This window comes from Borostomias antarcticus (assembly GCF_949987555.1).
Source record: "Borostomias antarcticus genome assembly, chromosome: 11".
Taxonomy (NCBI): domain Eukaryota; kingdom Metazoa; phylum Chordata; class Actinopteri; order Stomiiformes; family Stomiidae; genus Borostomias; species Borostomias antarcticus.
The window spans coordinates 14111973-14134472 of NC_140244.1; the positions used below are offsets into that span (position 1 = coordinate 14111973).

The following is a 22500-nucleotide window of genomic DNA, read 5'->3' on the forward strand; positions in this document are numbered from 1 at the left end:
AAACACCACGTCGTCGTCTCTGTGCTCCTCAAACTGACCCCTCTGCCCCCCCCCCCTCTCTCCCCCTCTCCCCCCTTCTCTCCCCCTCTCCCCCCTTCTCTCCCCCTCCTCAGAGTTCGCCCCTAACTGCACACACTTGGGTTGCCAGGACAACTGTTCGGTCACCCCCGCGGGGCCGGTGTGTTACTGTAAGAGTGGCTATGAGATCGGCCTGGATGGAAAGACCTGCAAAGGTGAGCTTCTCTGGCAACCGCCACGCCTCCCCTTTCCAAGTCCTACTACTCTACTAATACACCTCACACACTGAGGTCCTCTCCCTTTCCAAGTCCTACTACTCTACTAATACACCTCACACACTGAGGTCCTCTCCCTTCCAAGTCCTACTACTCTACTAATACACCTCACACACTGAGGTCCTCTCCCTTCCAAGTCCTACTACTCTACTAATACACCTCACACACTGAGGTCCTCTCCCTTCCAAGTCCTACTACTCTACTAATACACCTCACACACTGAGGTCCTCTCCCTTCCAAGTCCTACTACTCTACTAATACACCTCACACACTGAGGTCCTCTCCCTTCCAAGTCCTACTACTCTACTAATACACCTCACACACTGAGGTCCTCTCCCTTCCAAGTCCTACTACTCTACTAATACACATCACACACTAGGCCAGGGGAAACGTAACTGACCTGTGTGTGTGTGCGTGTGTGTGCGTGTGTGTGCGTGTGTGTGTGCGTGCGTGCGTGCGTGTGTGGCGGTCAGACTATGATGAGTGCGGTGTGTATGGGACCTGCAGCCAGTCCTGCACCAACACGGACGGCTCCTACGCCTGCAGCTGTGTGGAAGGCTACCTGCCCCAGCCCGACAACCGCTCCTGCAAGGCCAAGAACGGTGGGTCACCCCCCTCTGACCTGATACCCCCTCTGACCTGATACCCCCCCTCTGACCTGATACCCCCCGCTGACCTGATAACCTCCCTGATACCCCCCTCTGACCTGATACCCCCTCTGACCTTATACCCCCCCAACCTCCCTGATACCCCCCTCTGACCTGATACCCCCCAACCTCCCTGATACCCCCTTTGACCTGATACCCCCCAACCTCCCTGATACCCCTCTGACCTGATACCCCCCTCTGACCTGATACACCCCCAACCTCCCTGATACCCCCCTGACTTGAAACCCCCGCAACCGCCCTGATACCCCCCCTGACCTGATACCCCCCCAACCTCCCTGATACCCCTTCTGCCCTGATACCCCTTCTGACCTGATACCCTCTGACCTGATACCCTCTGACCTGATACCCCCTCTGACCTGATACCCCCTCTGACCTGATACCCTCTGACCTGATACCCCCCCAACCTCCCTGATACCCCCTCTGACCTGATACCCCCTCTGACCTGATACCCCCCCAACCTCCCTGATACCCCCTCTGACCTGATACCCCCCAACCTCCCTGATACCCCCTCTGACCTGATACCCCCTCTGACCTGATACCCCCCCAACCTCCCTGATACCCCCTCTGACCTGATACCCCCCAACCTCCCTGATACCCCCTCTGACCTGATACCCTCTGACCTGATACCCCCCTCTGACCTGATACCCCCTCTGACCTGATACCCTCTGACCTGATACCCCCCTCTGACCTGATACCCTCTGACCTGATACCCCCCCCAACCTCCCTGATACCCCCTCTGACCTGATACCCCCCCAACCTCCCTGATACCCCCCCAACCTCCCTGATACCCCCTCTGACCTGATACCCCCTCTGACCTGATACCACCCTCTGACCTGATACCCCCCTCTGACCTGATACCCCCCTCTGACCTGATGCCTTCTGACCTGATGCCCTCTGACCTGATACCCCCTCTGACCTGATACCCCCCTCTGACCTGATACCCCCCTCTGACCTGATACCCCCCTCTGTACACCTCTTCCCCCGCCCCTCAGTGACATAGGGCTGGCACTTAGTGGAAGATGAGATGAATGTGATATTATACACATTAATGATACTTGATGATACTTCGTACTTTTCAGTCTAGTTTACATGATACAGGCTACATATCCAGTCCTTTTTCTTCTTGTAGTTAATCAGTCTTATGATGGTACAGTAGTGGTACATTAGAAAGAGGTGGTCCATTAGAAATTAATGATGTTACAGTAGTACATTACAACGTGATGATGGTATAGTAGTACATTACAACGTGATGATGGTATAGTAGTGGTACATTACAAAGTGATGATGGTACAGTAGTGGTACATTAGAAAGTGATGATGGTACAATAGTGGTAGATTAGAAAGTGATGGTACAGTAGTATTACATTAGAAAGTGATGTGGTGTAGTATTACATTACAAAGTGATGGTATAGTAGTGGTACATTACAAAGTTATGATGGTACAGTAGTGGTACATTGGAAAGTGATGATGGTACAGTTAGTGGTACATTAGAAAGTGGTGGTACATTAGAAAGTGATGTACATTACAAAGTGATGATGGTACAGTAGTAGTACATTAGAAAGTGATTATGGTACAGTAGTAGTACATTAGAAAGTTATGTACATTACAAAGTGATGATGGTACAGTAGTAGTACATTAGAAAGTGATGATGGTACGGTAGTATATTACAAAGTGATGATGGTACAGTAGTAGTACATTACAAAGTGATGATGGTATAGTAGTGGTACATTACAAAGTGATGATGATACAGAAATAGTGCATTAGAAAGTAATGATGGTACAGTAGTGGAACATTAGAAAGAGGTGGTACATTAGAAAGTAATGATGTTACAGTAGTACATTACAAAGTGATGATGGTATAGTAGTGGTACATTACAATGTGATGATGGTACAGTAGTGGTACATTAGAAAGTGATGATGGTACAGTAGTATATTACAATGTGATGATGATATAGTAGTGGTACATTACAAAGTGATGATGGTACAATACTAGTGCATTAGAAAGTAATGATAGTGCAGTTGTAGTACATTAGAAAGAGGTGGTACATTAGAAAGTAATGATGTTACATTAGCACGTTACAAATTGATGATGGTATAGTAGTGGTACATTAGAAAGTAATGATGGTACAGTAGTACATTATATATTGATGATGGTATAGTAGTGGTACATTAGAAAGTAATGAGTAGTGGTACATTAGAAAGTAATGATGCTACATTAGCACATTACAAATTGATGATGGTATAGTAGTGGTACATTAGAAAGTAATGATGGTACAGTAGTACATTATATATTGATGATGGTATAGTAGTGGTACATTAGAAGGTCATGATGGTACAGTAGTACATTCTATATTGATGATGGTATAGTAGTGGTACATTAGAAAGTGATGATACAGTATTGGTACATAAGGTGTGATGATGGAACAGTAGTGGTCCATTAGAAGGTTCTGACGGTTCTTTAGTAGTGACCCTGTTCTATCCCTCCTCCCTCAGTACCAGTGGACCGCTTGCCTGTCCTGCTCATCGCCAACTCTCAGAACATCCAGGCCACCACACTGAGCGGGACCACGGTCCACAGCCTGCTGTCCACCAGCACCAAGCAGACCACCGCCATGGACTTCCTGTACACACAGGAAACCGTGTGCTGGATCCACGTGGGGGACTCGCCCACATCCACACACCTCAAGTGTGCTAAGATCCCCAACCAGAAGAGCTTCACCGACGAGAGGGTCATCAACATCTCCCTCAGTCTGCACCGTGAGTACACTAGAGTAGCACACTATACTCTAGTACACTATACTATAGTATGCTAGCATCAGCTCCCTCACCCTGTACTTACAGTACTTTTCTAGTAGCCTATCTATCAGTGGAACCCTATTGCCATGTGCTTCAGGCTCAGCGTTGGGCCGGCTGCTGAGGACCAGATCAGAACCGGCTCTGGCGCTGACGTGGTCACATGGTGCTCAGCAGGGAATCAACCACGTCTGACTACACTACTTTATTATACAGCATAGAGTAGAGCATATATATAGGGCCATACATCACATCATCAACATCTGCCTCCGCAACACTCCTAGCCCTAACCCTGTGTGTGTGTGTGTGTGTGTGTGTGTGTGTGTGTGTGTGTGTGTGTGTGTGTGTGTGTGTGTGTGTGTGTGTGTGTGTGTGTAGCAGAACTCAGTCTGCGGTGGTGTGGAAGACACGGTTGTATAACAGAAAAACTTCTCCCTTCCAGTAAAGCAGGAAGAGAGGAAACCCAGTCTTTAGATCTAAGGAGAACCGTGTGTGTGTGTGTGTGTGTGTGTGTGTGTGTGTGTGTGTGTGTGTGTGTGTGTGTGTGTGTGTGTGTGTGTGTGTGTGTGTGTGTGTGGGTGGGTGGGTGGGTGGGTGGGTGGGTGTGGGTGGGTGGGTGGGTGGGTGGAAAGGGAGCTCATAGGTCCACCCCCAATTGTGCAACACACTCAGCTCGTGGCCTGCGTCTCAGTGAATCAGAAGAATAACAGCCCCCACTTCCAGTATGTTCTCTATCCTGTGATGGAAGACAGGTTAATAAGGGAGCCTGGCCCAGGTTAGCGGAGCCTGGCCCAGGTTAAGGGAGCCTGGCCCAGGTTATTGCAGCCTGGCCCAGGTTAACAGTGCCTGGCCCAGGTTAAGGGAGCCTGGCCCAGGTTAAGGGAGCCTGGTCCAGGTTAACGGAGCCTGGCCCAGGTTAAGGGAGCCTGGTCCAGGTTAACTGAGCCTGGCCCAGGTTAAGGGAGCCTGGCCCAGGTTAACGGAGCCTGGCCCAGGTTAAGGGAGCCTGGCCCAGGTTAACGGAGCCTGTCCCAGGTTAAGGGAGCCTGGCCCAGGTTAACGGAGCCTGGCCCAGGTTAAGGGATCCTGGCACGATCAGTACTGACTCCTTGTTTAGGAACATCCCGGTCCCGTAGCTTGTTTATCGTGTTTTCGGTGGCTTGTGTTTGTTAGTTTGTTTGTTTGTTCGTCTGCTTATGCAAATACTACCTTTGGCGCAGATCTGAATCACGGGGCAAGTCCACGAGCACGTGGGCCCATTCACGAGCACGGCGGCCCATTCACCTCCATTCCTTTTTTAGACCAGGTTTACCTTAAAAACTACAGTACCTGTACCAAACTGATTTTCCTGACTTGGTGGAAGGGTGTAGCATGGACCAATATAGAACCCATTCAATTTTGGAGCGGATCTGAACCACGGGGCGGGTCCACGAGCCATGTCCTGGTTTGTCCATTCACCTCCATTCATTTTTTAGACCAGATTTACACTAAAACTACCAGACTGCTTTTCATGACTCGGTGGAGGAGTGTAGCATGGGTCAACTTAGAACCCATTACATTTTGGAGCAGATCCAAATCACAGGGCGGGTCCACGACCTGCCCAAACATGGCTGTCCATTCACCTCCATTCATTTTTTGGACTTGGGGAGAGAAAAAATTCCCCCCATTCATTGTCAATAGGAGGAATTGAAACGGCCATATCTGGACATGGGAAAGTCACAGAGACACAGGGTTTGGACGGGCATAGAGCTCTGACCTAACGAATGCAGCAACACCAAACCTGTCCTGCTCACAGGCACGTACGCGCACACAGAGTCATGACGAGCTTTCATGGACGGAGGTATGTGCTCTAGTGTTGCACGGTGTATCGATACTAGAAAAGTACCGCGATACTCTGTCGTCAAAAACGGTACAATACCCAACTTTAAAGTATCGATACTTTAAGAAAGACAGTGTTTTAATAAGAGCCGTATATATTGAGTTGCGTTCATGCGACAGTGAAGCCGTGTTTGTTTGTAGGCTATAGCCATGGATGTATTATCTGCTTCTGTCTCCCAAGATCCCCGAGTCGCAGGGCAGTATGTGTGTGTGTGGGTGTGCGCACGCTCTCTCTCTCTCTCCTTGCTCTCTCACTCTGCAGCGAGCAGCGCAACAGTTTTTTTCCCCCTCATATGCTAAAGGACGAGAGGACGGTAGCTAACCTGAGATGGCTAAAAGTACAAATGTTGACCGTCCATGTCGATAAAGCTGATGCGCGCAGCAAAATCTGGCATTATATTGCTTACAGAGCCGACAGTGAGGGCAAGCCCACGGACATTACAAAGCCCATCTGTAAAGGATGCTACAAATCTATACAAACCAAGGGAGCCAATACGACCAACCTGGCAAAGCATCTTGCAGACAGACATGCCGACTTACACAAACAATTCAAAGAGTGACAGGTTAGCGAATGTGATAGAAGATAAGACACACACAGCAGCAACACCAGTACTGTAACGGAATACAACCAAAGGATATTAAGCCTACCTTATGTTTGAATGTATGCCATTTATTGCACCAGATGATAGCTAGAGAAGCTAATTTTCATCCGTAGCATGATACTTTTAGCTAGCATAGCTGCAGCCTGGCTGCAAGCCTAACTCTCTGCCTAGCGCACGTGTGACAAAAAAAGACCTGCTCCGACCTCCTAGAGCGAGAGAACTGTTAACCGTGAGACAATTAGGCTATCTCTTCTGATAATTTAGAATAGCAAAAATGCTTCAATAGGCCTGGGTTAATTAATAATAATAATAATAATAAGTTTTTCAAGTTCTTCTGATTATCTCACAGTTTGCAACAACATAGGCATAATTAATTGATTTCTCCCCACACAGACAAACAAACAGAAGCCAGCACAATCCCAAACCACCCAGTCGATGCAGCCTTCCCTTCCAGCTGTGTTTGAAAGCTACAGGAAATATGATAAAGACTCAAAAGATGCAAAAAGACGAACAGAGCACAAAAAAAGTTGTGTGTTCCATGTCATCTATTATTCCATTACTTTTCCTTATGTTTTAGATTTTCGCCGTGGTATCGTTTCGGTATCGGTATCGAGATATTTTGGGCAGGTATCGTATCGAAGTCATAATTTTGATATCGTGACAACACTAATGTGGTCTCTGAGCACCATTACTAGTCACTTATATTTTTTCATGTTAAAGCATTTTTAGAAACGTTCTCTTACACTCACTCCTCCCCACTGATACACTCGAGCCTACACACACACACACACACACACACACTCTCTCTCTCTCTCTCTCTCTCTCTCTCTCTCTCTCTCTCTCTCTCCTCTCTCTCTCTCTCTCTCTCTCTCACACACACTCTCTCTCTCCCTCTCTCTCTGTCTCTCTCCCTCTCTCTCTCTCTCTCTCTCTCTCTCTCTCACACACACTCTCTCTCGCCCTCTCTCTCTGTCTCTCTCCCTCTCACACACCATACACACCCCTCAGTGTGACAGGAAGGCTGGCTGTAACCGATGATCATTGGGGCAGAACAGGGCAGAACGGGGCAGAACAGACCAGAACAGACCAGAACGGGGAAGAACAGAGCAGAACGGGGCAAAACGGGCCAGAACAGAGCAGAACGGGGCAGAACAGGGCAGAACGGGGCAGAACGGGGTAAACATGCCACCCCCTCCTCTCATTCATAAACCCTGGAGATAGACACCATTCACTGCTGCTGGGTACCCCCCCCCCCTCCCTCTGCCTCTCCCCCCTCCCCGTCCTCCCTAATTGAGCACTCAACCCCCACAACCGGCCCGGCTGTGTTTGACAATTCTGGGCCTGAGGAATGTGCCGGAAATTCCAACAGCTTCAGCAGGATTCTTCAAGGCCGCCACACACGTACTACACACACACACACCCTCCCAGAGACTCACACACACAAACTCCCAGAGACACACACACACACTCTTGCTCACGTGTATGCACACGCACAAGACAAAGCACTATAGATTAACGTTATGTTTGTGTGTGTCTGTGTGTGTGTGTTAGGAATGGGAATTTCGACTAATTTTAAAACCGAGTAACCAAACCTGATCCTACTCGAGTAACCGATTACTCAAAAAAAGATACCGTCCAGACAGAGCGCATTTAACCCCGGCCCCTCGGAGGGGAAAATGTTTTTTTCCGCCGTCATTACCGTGGCGGTGCTTTCATGTCTCTTCCGTGTCCTTGCAAATAAACATCTTTAAAAGCTGATGTGTGGTTGGATGCATTACTTACCATCAGATTGAATAACCCACAACCAAGTTTTCATGAAGCTATCGGAATCGAAAAACGCAGCCTTTTAATGTGGAGCTGCCCTGCTCATAGCCTATTAAGCCTATCGTTAGGCTACTCTGAAAACTCTAAGCCTACAATATGCAACCAGACCTCTAATTTACTAATCAAAATTAAGTATTAAACCAAGCCTTTACTGCCGATGCCGGATAACAAGTGAATGAGTTTTTAGCGTTTTCTAAAAAGCAGAAGAACCGCGACACTCACTGCCTATCGGCGTCAAATCTTCATCACAGAAATGTCCATGCAAAACTAAATAGATTTATTGAACAATAGGCCTATTCATTCAATATTTATTTATAGCAGGCTGGAAAACTATAGGAGTAGGCTATACACACATGGGCCTGTGCTGGTACTCGCTGTCTTTTTCAGCACCACCTCAGGGCTCATTACCATACATGATTAGCCTACCGCTAAATGATGGGAGTGCTGCATGGAGCCAGAGTACAAAGTCCACTCACACCACTACCTACTATGCACAGGATGCAGATTAACAAAACCAGAGACCCGGCAAAATCAGAGACCTGGTACCAGCGTTTAATTGCCAAAACAAAACAAATGAAGTGGCATATATAGGCTATACTCATAGGCTACCTACGCTGTAACAGGTTTGAAAGTCCGAGGCACGATCCATAAAATGCTTTAACACTAAAACCATGGTGTAGTTTGATCCGAAAATGCTTAACAGTACGGAAAACCGAACCATGGACATCTAGCATTAGCAAGCCCATGGGCTAATTATTGCTAGTTTTCGTGACCACGTAACTTTGCACCCAAGAACTGTGTCCATGTAAATAAATATAGCTTTTAAAACGTAACCAGTTAGCTGGCTAGACAGTAGTCAACTAATAATCAGTCATCACTACCCCTGACAACTGGCTGCATTTATTATTCTCACGATTGGTGCACTTTCAGATATTCCGTTTAATAGCCAGGCAGGGGGGTCCCCTGGGATCCCCAGACAGCTGACGAGTCATGCCCTATCTAATATCTGATCATTGGTTGCCTGAAAGAGCCGCAGTGACGTTGGCAGCGCCTTTCTGAAAAGTTGAGATGGCAATGTTTTCAAAAAGCCGGAGCGCTCGAAAAAAGACTCTGTATGTACAGCACTTTCCTCCAGGCAGCCGCCAACGCTCTATCCTCTTTGGTAACAATTGAAAAAGGGCACAGGCGCTCACAAATGCGCGCTTTCACGGCCAAACATGCCATATTGTATAGCCTTTAGATTAACCGAGTAGTGTTTATTTCCCGACTAGCAGATCGCCTACTTGGGTACTCGAGTACTCGGTTAACCATGCACATCCCTAGTGTGTGCGTGTGCGCGTGCGCGTGCGTGCTGCGTGTGTGTGGTTAAAGGACCGGGACTGTATTGCCGAGTCGAGGAAGTGATAAAAAGACATCCCACTTCCTCCTCCCACGTCAGCGTCCTGTTTTCACTGCGGTCCTCAGAGCTGGAGAGTGTTGTTTGTGTGAGTGTGCGTGCCTGAACTCGTGTGTGTGTGCACTCGGCCGTCAATGTGTGTTTGTGTATTTTTGTTTGCAGTAGTTTATTTTAATCATGTGTTTATCAGCCTGGAATCTAGACTTGGCTCTGCTCTAGGATCGTTGACGCTGAGCGTCATGTTGCAGTATCCGAGTGTGTGTGTGTGTGCGCGCGCGCGTGTGTGTGTGTGTGTGTGTGTGTGTGTGTGTGTGTGTGTGTGTGCGCGCGCGCGTGTGTGTGTGCGCGTGCGTGTGTATGTGTGTGTGTGCACCCTAGTGCTGAGGTGGCTGGCGTGTGAGTGTGACGGCGCCGGAGCCGGGATGTTAACTGTCGACACCACGGGGGCCAGCAGGCGGCCAATGGCTGCGCTCCACAGACAGGAAGTGATGCGCTCGCGGTGGAAGTGATTCATGACCTCAGCATGCCACAGATGAGCCGTCCAGATGTGCTGCTGCTCTCTCCTCCTCACCACTCCACCTCTCTCTTTGTTAGGATTCTCCACTCCTCCCTCTCATACTCTCTATCTCCCCCTCTCTCTCCCTCTCATACTCTCCCTCTCATACTCTCTCTCTCTCCCCCTCTCTCTCCCCCCTCTCTCTCCTCTCTCTCTCCTCTCTCTCTCCCCCTCTCTCTCTCTCTATCTCCCCCCCTCTCTCTCTCTCCCCCTCTCTCTCTCTCCTTCTCTCTCTCTCTATCTCTCTCCCTCTCCCTCTCTCTCTCCTTCTCTCTCTCTCTCCCTCTCTCTCTCTGGCTGTCTCTCAAATTCTCTCTATATAGAGTATCTTGCAGACTATATAACAGACATTGCCATGTACAGTACCTTGCACCGACTATATACAGTAATAGGCTCTGCACCAGCTCCACTACTTCCTGAAAGTCACTTGGCATCTTTATTTCCTGTCCTATATGATTGGATTAAGTGATTAATCAGGTGTGAGGCAGACCCAGTGCACACCTGATTAATCACTTAATCCAATCATATAGGACAGGAAATAAAGAAGCCAAGTGACTTTCAGGAAGTAGAGAAGCTGGTGCACAGAGCCTATAGACTGTATACTTTAATAGACAATAGACATGTACCTTGTACCGACTATATAATATACTATATAATAGACAAGGCAATGTAAACACATTGCTTTATATGCAAGCCTCATCTAGCTGTGTCCCTCTGTGCCTCAGCCTGGTTACGCCCCCTGGTGTCCACCCACGGTGCTGACCAGCCCTGCCCTACCCCCCCAGCACTTTCCCAATCGAACCTGCGATTACAGCAACATCAGCCCACGTCATCCTGTAGCATATACATTCTGAACAAGGGAATTAGCATATACATTCTTAATGATTGAATTAGCATATACATTCTTAACGAGTGAATTAGCATATACATTCTTAACGAGTGAATTAGCATGTACATTCTTAACGAGTGTGAGTGATCGTGACCCTCACATCAACATTGGCAGCGGTGGAGGTTCCGATGGTCAGACTCAGCGGTGGAGGTTAGAGTTCAGACTCAGCGGTGGAGGTTAGAGGTCAGACTCAGCGGTGGAGGTTAGAGGTCAGACTTAGCGGTGGAGGTTGAGATGGTCAGACTCTCTGACCGTGACTCGGGCTGATGAGCTAATGGCTGTCGTCTCTAGCAGACGTCTCCAGCCTGATGTGGACGAGCTGTTCAGTCTCACTGGACCACGGCGGAGGGGAGCTTCTCTCAGCCAGACATGCAGGAGACGGGCTTGGGTCAGTCAGTCAGTCAGTCAGTCAGTTAGTCCCAGTCCAGCTGGTATACTGGCGCTGCACCGTACGGGACCAGGAAGGCCTACTCCTGATGATGCTCCTCCTGACCATGCTCCTCCTGACCATGCTCCTCCTGATGATGCTCCTCCTGACCATGCTCCTCCTGATGATGCTCCTCCTGACCATGCTCCTCCGGACCATGCTCCTCCTGATGATGCTCCTCCAGACCATGCTCCTCCAGACCATGCTCCTCCTGACCATGCTCCTCAAGACCATGCTCCTCCTGATGATGCTCCTCCAGACCATGCTCCTCCTGACCATGCTCCTCCTGACCATGCTCCTCCAGATGATGCTCCTCCTGATGATGCTCCTCCAGATGGCCGAGGGGAGCGTTTGAAACGCAGGGGGAGACAGGCCAGGGGGAGACAGGCCAGGGGGAGACAGGCAGGGGGAGACAGGCCAGGGGGGAGACGGGCAGGGAGAGACAGGCAGGGGGGAGACAAGCAGGGGGGAGACAGGCCAGGGGGGAGACAGGCCAGGGGGGAGACAGGCAGGGGGGAGACAGGCAGGGGGGAGACAGGCAGGGAGAGACAGGCAGGGGAGAGACAGGCCAGGGGGAGACAGGCAGGGGGGAGACAGGCAGGGGGAGACAGGCCAGGTGGGTGCAGAGAGGGGTGATAAACCTAAAATCACGGCCTGGGAAGGTGTTAATAACGAATGTTGGCATGACACACTAGCGTAGCCGCGAGGGTGGGAACAGAATCAGCCTGAGGGGCGGAGCTACAGTGTGATATCCTCCCTGAGGGGGCGGAGCTACAGTGTGATATACTCCCTGAGGGGGCGGAGCTACAGTGTGATATCCTCCCTGTGTTCACTCTGGTTATATTGAGCAAACTGTGGCTCAGAACAGACTCATAAACCGCCGGTTGAGGGTCGTAGCCGTCGTCTGATTGGCCGGTGGGGTGAGGAGCAGAGCAAACAGGGTGTCTGGGGGAGGGGAACCAGAGAACGCCTGCTTTTACAATTATCTGCTGTTGTTTTATTTATAGTGCAATTTTAGGCAGACAGAATTACAGCTAATGAATCCAGACTGTTCTCCCTCCTCCAGGAAACAGACACGGAGGGAGGGGGGGGGGAGGAGAAGGAGGGGAGGAGGAGAGAGTTTTTTGGACGTAGGCGAACCCCTTCTGTTTACCAGACGTGGAGGAGAAGAGAACCACGAGCAGCGGAAGGACTATTTTCTCTCTGCTCTTCCGTTCTCCGGGTGTGGCTGGACACACTTCTAGTGTTGCACAACCTTCCTCTCTCTCTCTTTATCCCTGGTTTAATCTGTGTGTGTATGTGTGTGTGTGTGTGTGTGTGTGTGTGTGTGTGTGTGTGTGTGTGTGTGTGTGTGTGTGTGTGTGTGTATGTGTGTGTGTGTTTTGCGTGTGTGTGTGTGTGGGGGGTGCAGCTGGAAGCGTTTAAGCAGACCTCTGTGTTCAAATTAAGAGCACCTTTGGGAATGTGGCCCCTGATTCCCGTAAACCTCAGAGCCGCTGGTGCACAATGGCCAAGTTTCCCTAGTGGAAATCTACCTCTCTCTCTCTCTCTCTCTCTCTCTCTCTCTCTGTGTCTCTCTCTCTCTCTCTCTCTCTCTGTGTCTCTCTCTCTCTCTCTCTCTGTCTCTCTCTCTCTCTCTCTCTCTCTCTCAGTCGCTCTCTCTCTCTCTCTCTCTCTCTCTCTCTCCATCTTTTTTTTCCGTTGTACAAACATATTCAGAATGTCCTCCAGTCTGTCCCCTCTATCCTCCAGTCTGTCCTCTCTGTCCTCCAGTCCTCTATCCTCCAGTCTGTCCCCTCTGTCCTCCAGTCTGTCCCCTCTGTCCTCCAGTCCTCTATCCTCCAGTCTGTCCCCTCTATCCTCCAGTCTGTCCTCTCTGTCCTCCAGTCCTCTATCCTCCAGTCTGTCCCCTCTGTCCTCCAGTTCTCTATCCTCCAGTCTGTCCCCTCTGTCCTCCAGTCTGTCCCCTCTGTCCTCCAGTCCTCTATCCTCCAGTCTGTCCCCTCTGTCCCCCAGTCCTCTGTCCTCCAGTCTGTCCCCTCTGTCCTCCAGTCCTCTGTCCTCCAGTCTGTCCCCTCTGTCCCCCAGTCCTCTGTCCTCCAGTCTGTCCCCTCTGTCCTCCAGTCTGTCCTCTCTGTCCCCCAGTCCTCTGTCCTCCAGTCTGTCCCCTCTGTCCTCCAGTCTGTCCCCTCTGTCCCCCAGTCTGTCCCCTCTGTCCTCCAGTCTGTCCTCTCTGTCCCCCAGTCCTCTGGCCAGTGAATCCATTCAAAAAGTTATTGTCAGGTTTTTCTTGTCTTTCGTGTTTTAAAGATAAATGAAAGCTGCCTTTGAATTCCAGTGTGATTTAGGGGCCATGAGCTGGTGAGCTCTCCCTCTGCTCTCCCAGGCTGGGGAATGTGCCTGGTCATCCCCCCCTCTTCCTGGTTCTAGAGCGCTCCACCCTAGCCCCCCTAAATCAGCAGGGAGACCCCGTAACCCCGACGCACACGCCAGAGAGGACCGCCGTCGTCTCCGCAGTAGGGTCAGGACTTCAGCCCTATATCAGAGGCACGTGTGTGTGTGTGGGTGCGTGTGTGTGTGCCTTATGGGGGGTGAAAGGTGCCATTTCTTACCGCACGGAGCGAACTGAGCTGCATACGGAGCTGACAAACGTACGCCACGTACGTGAGTGAAATCGATTCGACTCCCATTGTATTTGATAGGAGGACTGACTCACAACGTTTTGTCCTAGCGACGGCGGCGGCCTGAAGTAAGTCAGCAATGTGTGCATTGGTCGCGGCATTCGCGTGGCTCACGTTAGCTCACGTAATTATGGCCCTTGTGGATTTGCTAACTGAGAAGACAAACCTGACGAACGTCGCTACTTGCCCATGCGTGGTATTGCGAACGTAGCTAACGTCGCTACTTGTCCACGAGTGGTATTGAGGAACGTCGCAGTCACCATCATAAGGTTACTTAAGCTGCTAGTTGTCTTGTTAGCTCTGATATAGCTAGCCAGCCTCTGTCCAGTGAGATCAGTGATATGACAACTTAACGTTAGATTATTGAGCCTCAATAATAGCAGGCTACTATCAGATAACCTGGTTAATATATGTTATTATTCCTACTATTGTGCTTACTGTGTGTTGCTGACTATTATGTTATATGTTTATGTGATAAATTATGTTATATTATTATTGCCACCGTCATTTGGCTTAGCTAATGTTCTCCAGCCACGCCAAGTGCTGTGATAGTAGCTAACTCACTGGTGTTGTATTTATTTACATTGTCCCTGCATCCTGTCTAATATGTCTCCATCTGTGTTATGCACCATGGGTCGAAAGAAAATTCGTACTACATTGTGAAGTAGGCTCCTTGGCAAAATAAATGTTTTTTGATCCTGATAGCCCAGTAGGCCAGTAAGCTTTCTGTCAGCCTCTTATGTCATAACCTGGCTCATAGGGAATAATATAGTAGAAAAGTCATTGATTCAAGTTAAGAATCAGATTTTTTTAACTAGTAACCTATACAAAATAAACAATAAGTAAAAATATCAAAAATGCCTGCCACAAAACCAAAGGCCAACAAGTGTATTGTTCAATATGACTACTTGTCAACCATAGGGCTGTCACGGTTAGGAATTATCCTGAGCGTTCAAATTGATAGATTTCAACCGCGGTCTGCGGTTTTACCGCTGTTTTTTATTATTATTTAGTTTTACACTACATTTTATCTATATCCTATGTGTGAAGCCTAGTTGTGGCCTACATTATTCGTTTTTATCTAACGAAATACATTAAATAAATGAGGGTACAGGAATGCAATGGTGCGCGCAGCACACAAACAGGCAAATCATTCGACATAGTAAAATAATAACAACAACAATAACAATTAGGCTACAGATATAAAGGGACCTAAAGGGCAACGGCAATGTTTGCTGTGCACTAAAGTAAGCTTAGGCTAGGCATAACACGTTATACATACTGTATATTTCAAATGTTTAGTGCCGTGCATTTATTAATCGGATAGCCTTTGTCTATAGGCGTATTTGACAGTCTGGAAAAAGCCCTGATAGCCTACCAAAATGAAAAGAAAATCCTTAGTGGCCGCTGTTGTCTGTATTTTGTTATTGTATTTTGTGGCCTGTGTGTAGTTGTAGCCATACCTATTATTCCTACAATGAAGTATTCTACACCACCACCATTTAAGATTTAATCTCTGGTCTGAATGGGTAGGCTATGTATGGAAACATACTTTTTGGCGCGATCAGCTACAGCTTTCTAATCCAACTTGAACTTGTCTTTTTACAGTTTACTGAGTCTTTGTACAATAAATCCATAATGATATGATTTTATTTGTGAAATCACATTTTCATGATGATAATAGTCCTTGTTTACAGGCTAATGTTTGGCTATCCGCCTTATTACCTGCCCAATGTAGTAGCCTAGTAGAATTGCTATAACATCTCATTTCTAGATCTAGGCTATACAGTAACACTAGGCCACCATTTCCATTTGAAATTGATTAACTTATTTTGAATATCATTCTCGTTCTGCTCCGCGCAATGCGTTCCTTCGACTTCGTGGACGTAGTCCTAAACTATAAGAATCTCCATTTACTAGTCGATACATTTTTACAATGATTAGGCTAGACATATTTTCTATCTCAGTCGACGGCTGAATATTTATTTGACAGCCCTTGGAAAGACCCATAGAACATAGGCCTAAAATGAAAAAACCTTAGTGACCGCGGTAGATGCGGTCATCTGTAAAGCGCCGCAGTCTGCTTCACAGGACCGCGGTTGTGCGGTTAACTGCAAACTTATTCCAGTAAAGTTCCTTAAATGTATTTAGTTGTTTGTGTGGTCTACCACCAACTCCCCTCCCATCATGTGTCTCAGCTCCCTCGTTATCCTCCCACAGCCGGCCTGCATTCCCCTGTCACAGTATTAACATGATGATTCACTACGGCTCCTCTACTGTTCAACCAGTGTCCTAATATTGTATCTCTTCTCTGAGCAGGTCACAACACTTGTGAGAGTAGAAGATTAGAGAGGAATATGTAGCAGTGTAAGCAAGCTGGCACTCAAGACTCAGCTGCCAGGGTTCTCACTCACACCAAGCCCTGGCAGCACATCCCCCCACCCTCATCCACCGGCTTCTGATCAACTCCCGCATCGCCTACAAGCTCCTCCAGCTGACCTACAAATCCCTCTATGCCCTTGCCCCCCATTACCTGTGGTACCTGACCTTCTCCATCATCATACCCCAACCCAGAATCTGCGGTCCTCAGGCTTGGGTCTGCTCTCCACCCCCCGGCCTGCAAACATTTGGGGACAGAGCCTTTGATGCGGCAGCCCCCTCCCACTGGAACTTTCTGCTCACAGAGATATGCATCACCCCAACCCTGTACCTTCAGTCAGGCTATATTTTTAGATGTCAGGTTTGCCGCGTGAGACCACACGTCTGATACTCTCCCTGCTCATACTCCGTCCCTTTTGCACTAATTATACATGACGGCTGACTGTACATAGGCTTACGCTGCACACACCTATAACACTACACACATTGTGTATATGAAAACATCACACACTTCAACACACTGTACTCATACTGTTCTTAGAATAGAATGTTTATTAGACATGTGAAATAAGTACAGATACATTACTGGAATCACTTATCCTCACAGTATGTTATCAGTACTAATCCGTTCCTCATTACAGTCCTAAGTACTCAGCTAGACATTTAAAGGTTCCCAAACTGCCAATTTTCTATCTGTAGTCTAGCAGTCTATCAGTATCAATCTCTTCTATATAATCCATCTGATCCTCGATAAGTGTGTTTTTTTCTAGAATATTTGCAGTGCATTTAAATAACATTCAAGTATACAGTTTCACAGAGTCAGTAGTTGTCTATTGTATACGCAATAGGTATTTTGTTATTTACTATCATATAGGCAATATTTTCAATTGTTCAAGTCCTGTCAGGTGTTTGTTCAATTGTTGGAGTGTACAGTAGTGCAGTCATTTGTTGTCTATTGACAAGATGCTGAAAGAGTCAACTGAGCAGTTGTAGGATGGAGAGCTTCTGTCTCTGGCAAGATGTGTGAACATGTGGTAGCTATACTCATGGCACACCATTTTGTATATTGTATTTTGCACTGTCCTGTGTTCCCACTATACTGTCTACTTCTAGCAACCTGTAAATGTTGTCTCTATCAGTTAACCAAAGCAAATTCCTAAAACCGATTATGATGCAGTGTTGCACGCTAACCGCCAGGAGGCAGTGTTGAGCAAGCAACCTCTAGCGGCCACAATCCGCCTGCTGCCATCGTTGTCCATGGATAAATAAATGCCTCAATTAAATATCTTAAGCGAAATTAAATCTAAACCATGTGTAGCTAATTATAGGCCTATAACACCACTTTATTGACTTTAGTGTTTCTTGAATTTAGAACTTGCACTAGAAACGATTAGTCAGTGCTTAGCGCGTTTGCCTATCAACTGGCAAGGCCACATAAAGATGCTATTAAATTATCTATTTTCCTGTCTCAATGAAGACAATATTTGTTACTGATCCACTTTTGAGCAAGCATAGTCACATATGCAACTGGCTGGTGAGACAAAGAATCTGAACCGCATTAAAATCAATTAGTTAAAACGTGGTTTATGTGTGAACACTACGTGCAACTATTTTCCTTCGCCATAAATGCTCTTTTTCGTGGATGGCTTCTTGCATGCAATTCCATAAAATATTGAGTACGTTTATTTAAAAAGTCTACAATCAATCCAGGAAATGCTTTAGACAATGCAACAGTTTTTGCACAGGTCATCCAGCCATAGACACGAGACCAACCCAGTATGCACTCATCGTCAAAAACGTTTAGCTGACATCAAGCCAAACCAATTGAAATAAGATATGTTATTATTAGGTTATTACGTTAGTATGCCTTTTTTGAATAATTTGGACTATAGCAAAAGCAGAATGTAATTTAGGCTACACCCAAGATTAGACCTCACTATTTGCTGATACATGCTTTACCTCTCGGCCACGACCCCAACACAATGTTTGGGGTTTACAGATCGGATCTTAAACCTTCTGATCGGCTCGCAGACCCATGCGTAGCCCCGATCATATCAAACATGATTGATATCCAGACTATTGTGTCACCAGGTGTAGGCTACTTTAGAAGAGACAAGTGGTCTTTTACCGAGTTGCTTCTTCCTCGAACAGGATAGGCTATATCCTGTAGTATGTGCGCGTTCTTTCATCCGTCATCTTCAAAACTTGTATTTGGTGCTTAATTGTTTGATATTCGCAAGATTAACTGTTAAGTTTCTCCTTACATGCGTGATGCAACGCCAAATAGTTTTTATAGCTGTTTTCCACCTAAAAAATAGTACAGGAACCATCCAGACCGAAATCGCTTTTCCATAATTATCCAGAACTGTGAATAGAACGCTCAAAGCAATGGTTGCTATGGTTATGAAAAAGCACACTTATGCCAGGGTATATGGTGCGTTCGTTTATAACTGGGAGGTGGCAAATTGCGACTTGCTACTAGGAATGATTAAATAAAACGCCGCATGAACTCGCACTTCCTCGTCGCAAATTCGGATATGTTTCTCAGCCCCCAGTTGCCGGCTGATGTCAATATCATATCATCATCATATCATTCGCTATAGCTCGAATGCACACAGGTCGGAGGTAGGTATTTTGCCACTTTTGACTTGCCACGTCCGACCACAAACGAATGCACCATTAAACAGCAACTACAGAAATGTAGGTTAGCCTACAGGGATGCAATACATTAACTAGCAAAAAAGGAACTACTGGTCTCGCCGTCTCACTTGTAAAGTCGGGACGTAGGCTAATAATCTTAAATATCAAACATGTTTGATATTATCGGGGCCGGTGTTAAAACGCCAATGGTTCCACAGTCTGGATGCGAACCTGACCGCACTCAGTGTAGGGTTAGTTAGGGCTACAATAATACGATTTTTTGAATCAGACAGTCTACACATAGGCTACATCTGTACATTAGGTTCCGTAACACAGCAGCACAGGTGGGTACACAGACACTCACACGCGCACATGTAGGCCTACACATATGCGCTAAGCCGTTTAGGCCTATAATGAAATAGCCTATTAATAGAATTGTGAATAAATGACTTGAGCATTTATGTTACACAGGCAGCAGGCTAACATAAACGTTGAAATTATTGCATTCTATAGATGTTGCCAGACAGATGAGCCACAAGCTGCAACAACCTTGACAAGCAAATTGAGTGACATAGCCTACAGACAAATCAGTGTTGAATGCAGAGGCTCATTGTTTGTGTAGGCTATTTGTTGGGTTAATCAGCCCGACAGTCTGATTTCTATAGCCTAACTCTTATCATATTAAATGTTATGTTGGAATATGCTGGGTGCGTAAGCTTTTCTTGATTCAATAGATGACTAGATTTACAAAATTTCTGAGAGAGTCATGCTCTCAGTAGGTTAGAATAACTGGGACAAGTAGGTATGGAATGTTGAAAACCGGGACATTGAAGTGTTTTAAATTTGTCGGGAGACCGAAAACCCTTGATACCACGACGAACTGGGACGTCTCGTCACCCTGCAGTAGCCTATCCACACACAATAGCCAACTTTGGGTATTTGCATTTTAACCTCTATTTTATCATTGATATAAGGGTCGTTTGGAAAAGGTGAAGTTAAGATTTTATTTCAGAGACAAATGTCTTTTTTCTTTTCATGTCGGATAAAGACTGGTTGAAACACCGTTCTTGCCCGTTCACTAGTACTACTCGCTATGTAGGCAGGGGCGGGGATCCTGGGGGGGTCAGGGGGGACATGTCCCCCGCAATATTTGAGATCATTAAAATTGTCCCCCCCCCCCCAATATTTAGATTGGGTAGTGGCATTCAAATGACCATACAGCCGCGTAAGAAGATGTCCTCTCAAAAACATACTCTTGCAAAATTTCAATGTAGCCTAAATGTCCCCCACCCAAAGTTGGATACAGATCCCCGCCACAGCGCCACTGCATGTAGGCATCAGTCCATTGTGTTGGATCGCTACTGTGCTTAATTGCGCTGGATTGGTTTGTAACAAAGTGTCGCTCATCACTGTAGAGGCGACTGGAATGCGAAGTCAATTAGCCTGCCCTGACAATTGGCTTATGATGCTTATGCTTGAAGTCGTGAGGTGGGAGGTATAGTGGTGGAGAATGACGCCACCCGCGAGGTAACCGAGTTCCAGTAGACACTAGCCTACAAGAACAACTCTGAACAAAGAATGGCAGTCAGGTTATGATTAGTCATTGGTAGGTCCATGATTTATACAGCAGGCCATTGTGGGTAGACTCTCCCCTTCTGTCTTTTTAACCGGAAAACATAGCATTTATGCGTTAAGGTCTCCGGACACTATTTACTCCACATATAGTACCGTATTAATAGAGCCTAACAAATTGGATATGAATAGCCTCATTATTAATTTTACTAGGCTAAATTGAATAATTTATCGTATAAATAAATGACCTGCCATTGTTTTCAAAATAAAACATTTTAAAAGCAAAATTGATAACATCAGCTGTATGGTAGCCAAGAAGATAACTAGCAGGTTACCTACCTATGGTGATCAGAGTCTAATAGCCACGTTGACTGACGGCGACGACGTGTTTACTCAGCTAGGGAATAGCACAAGTGCTCAGGGGCCTCATTTATCAAAGAGCGTGTAAATTCAGGTGTAAAAGAGGGCGTACGACGAAAACGCGGAAAATGCACAATGTAGCGTACGACGAGAATATTTACACGCTTTTCGGATCTATCAAAAATGTCGTATGCCCTTTTCTGCACGGTAAATCCGAGACGGGCGGAGAATAGAGTGTACGCGCACGCGCCCCGTGTTCCGCCCTCTCCACGCCCAAATTCAACCATATATGGTCAAAACTATGACAGCGAACAACGGGGATTCCCCGGAAGGAACCGACATAATATAGCGTGGAGCAATTAGGACAGACGAGACGTTTATGGAAAAACGCGGAAAGAAGAGAAACTTTTCGGAGACGGAGGTGCATGTGCTTGTTGGTGAGGTCCACGCGAGGAAAGAAAATCATCTTCGGAAGGTAAGCTATTTGTACGAGCCTACATTTGAAAGTGTTGGAAAGCAAACATTCCACACATTCTGTGGTAGGCTATGATTGATTCAGGACCAAAAACAGGGAACGATAACACAGATGACCACTTCATAATGTTAGACCACATTATTAAGACTCTCATCTAAATCACCCGGTAAATCACACTTAAGCATTTATTTGGCTGCCAACAGAAAAACATATCAAATGAATATGGCTGCACAATGAAATGTTTAATGCATAATCAAGTTCACAGACAAACTCAAAGAAAATGATTGAAATTGTTTCTCCAGACTCTGACGTGGGGTGGGACTCAGAGGAGAGGGAGTCTGCAGTGGTCCTGGACCTGACGGTCGTGCCCCCGCGAGTTGTACCCTCCACCTCCAGCGCGCCGGCCTCCACCTTCTTATCAGCTTTGAATATATATCTTGGCAAACATAACACGGGATGATGTACAAGGAGGGGACAGATACCTAGTGAAAGTACTATTGGTTGCTAGTAAAAAGATAATAACGAGGGCTTGGTATAAGGTGGAACGCCCAACCAAGGAGCAGTGGCTGGGTGTTGTGGAGGAGATGTATGTTAGGGAGAGGTTCACGCATGCATTGAGGATGCAGGAAGGAAAGTTAGAAGGGAGATGGGATAAATGGATGGATTATAGAAGGAAATGTGATGATACCACTAATATTAAAATTGTCATATTTGAGTAAGAAAAAAAAGCTGCATGGATGGATGTACCCATAAGCTGTTATTGTAGGTTTTTATGTTTTATTGTATTGTCGTTGTATGGATGGAAAATGCTAATAAAGATTAAAAGTAAATAAGACAAAGAATATGTATCTTGGCTATGGACACACCAACAAGCCAGCCGTCACGCGCAGCGCCTGCCTCCAGTCTAGCCCCTATCCTGCTGTGCGCCAGGATGAATGAGTCATGCGTGGAGCCAGGCCACCGTGCCACTACACTTGTGATGAGCATGTCGGCGTCACATATGATTTGGGTATTTCTAGTGTGCACATTTTAGCGATTCACATAGACGTATTCATTCACTGATGGTGCC

At 46.9% G+C, this 22500-nt stretch overlaps 1 protein-coding gene across 1 annotated transcript in view; it reads left to right on the top strand.

Moving 5' to 3' along the window:
* Window positions 1-22500, top strand: part of LOC311315418 (low-density lipoprotein receptor-related protein 1-like) — a gene marked incomplete at both ends in the record, with an annotated part of 167056 nt that overhangs the window by 51652 nt on the left and 92904 nt on the right. The window contains 3 exon segments of the mRNA XM_084446088.1: window positions 114-233; window positions 767-895; window positions 3453-3716. Coding sequence (XP_084302214.1) covers window positions 114-233; window positions 767-895; window positions 3453-3716 — 513 coding nt within the window.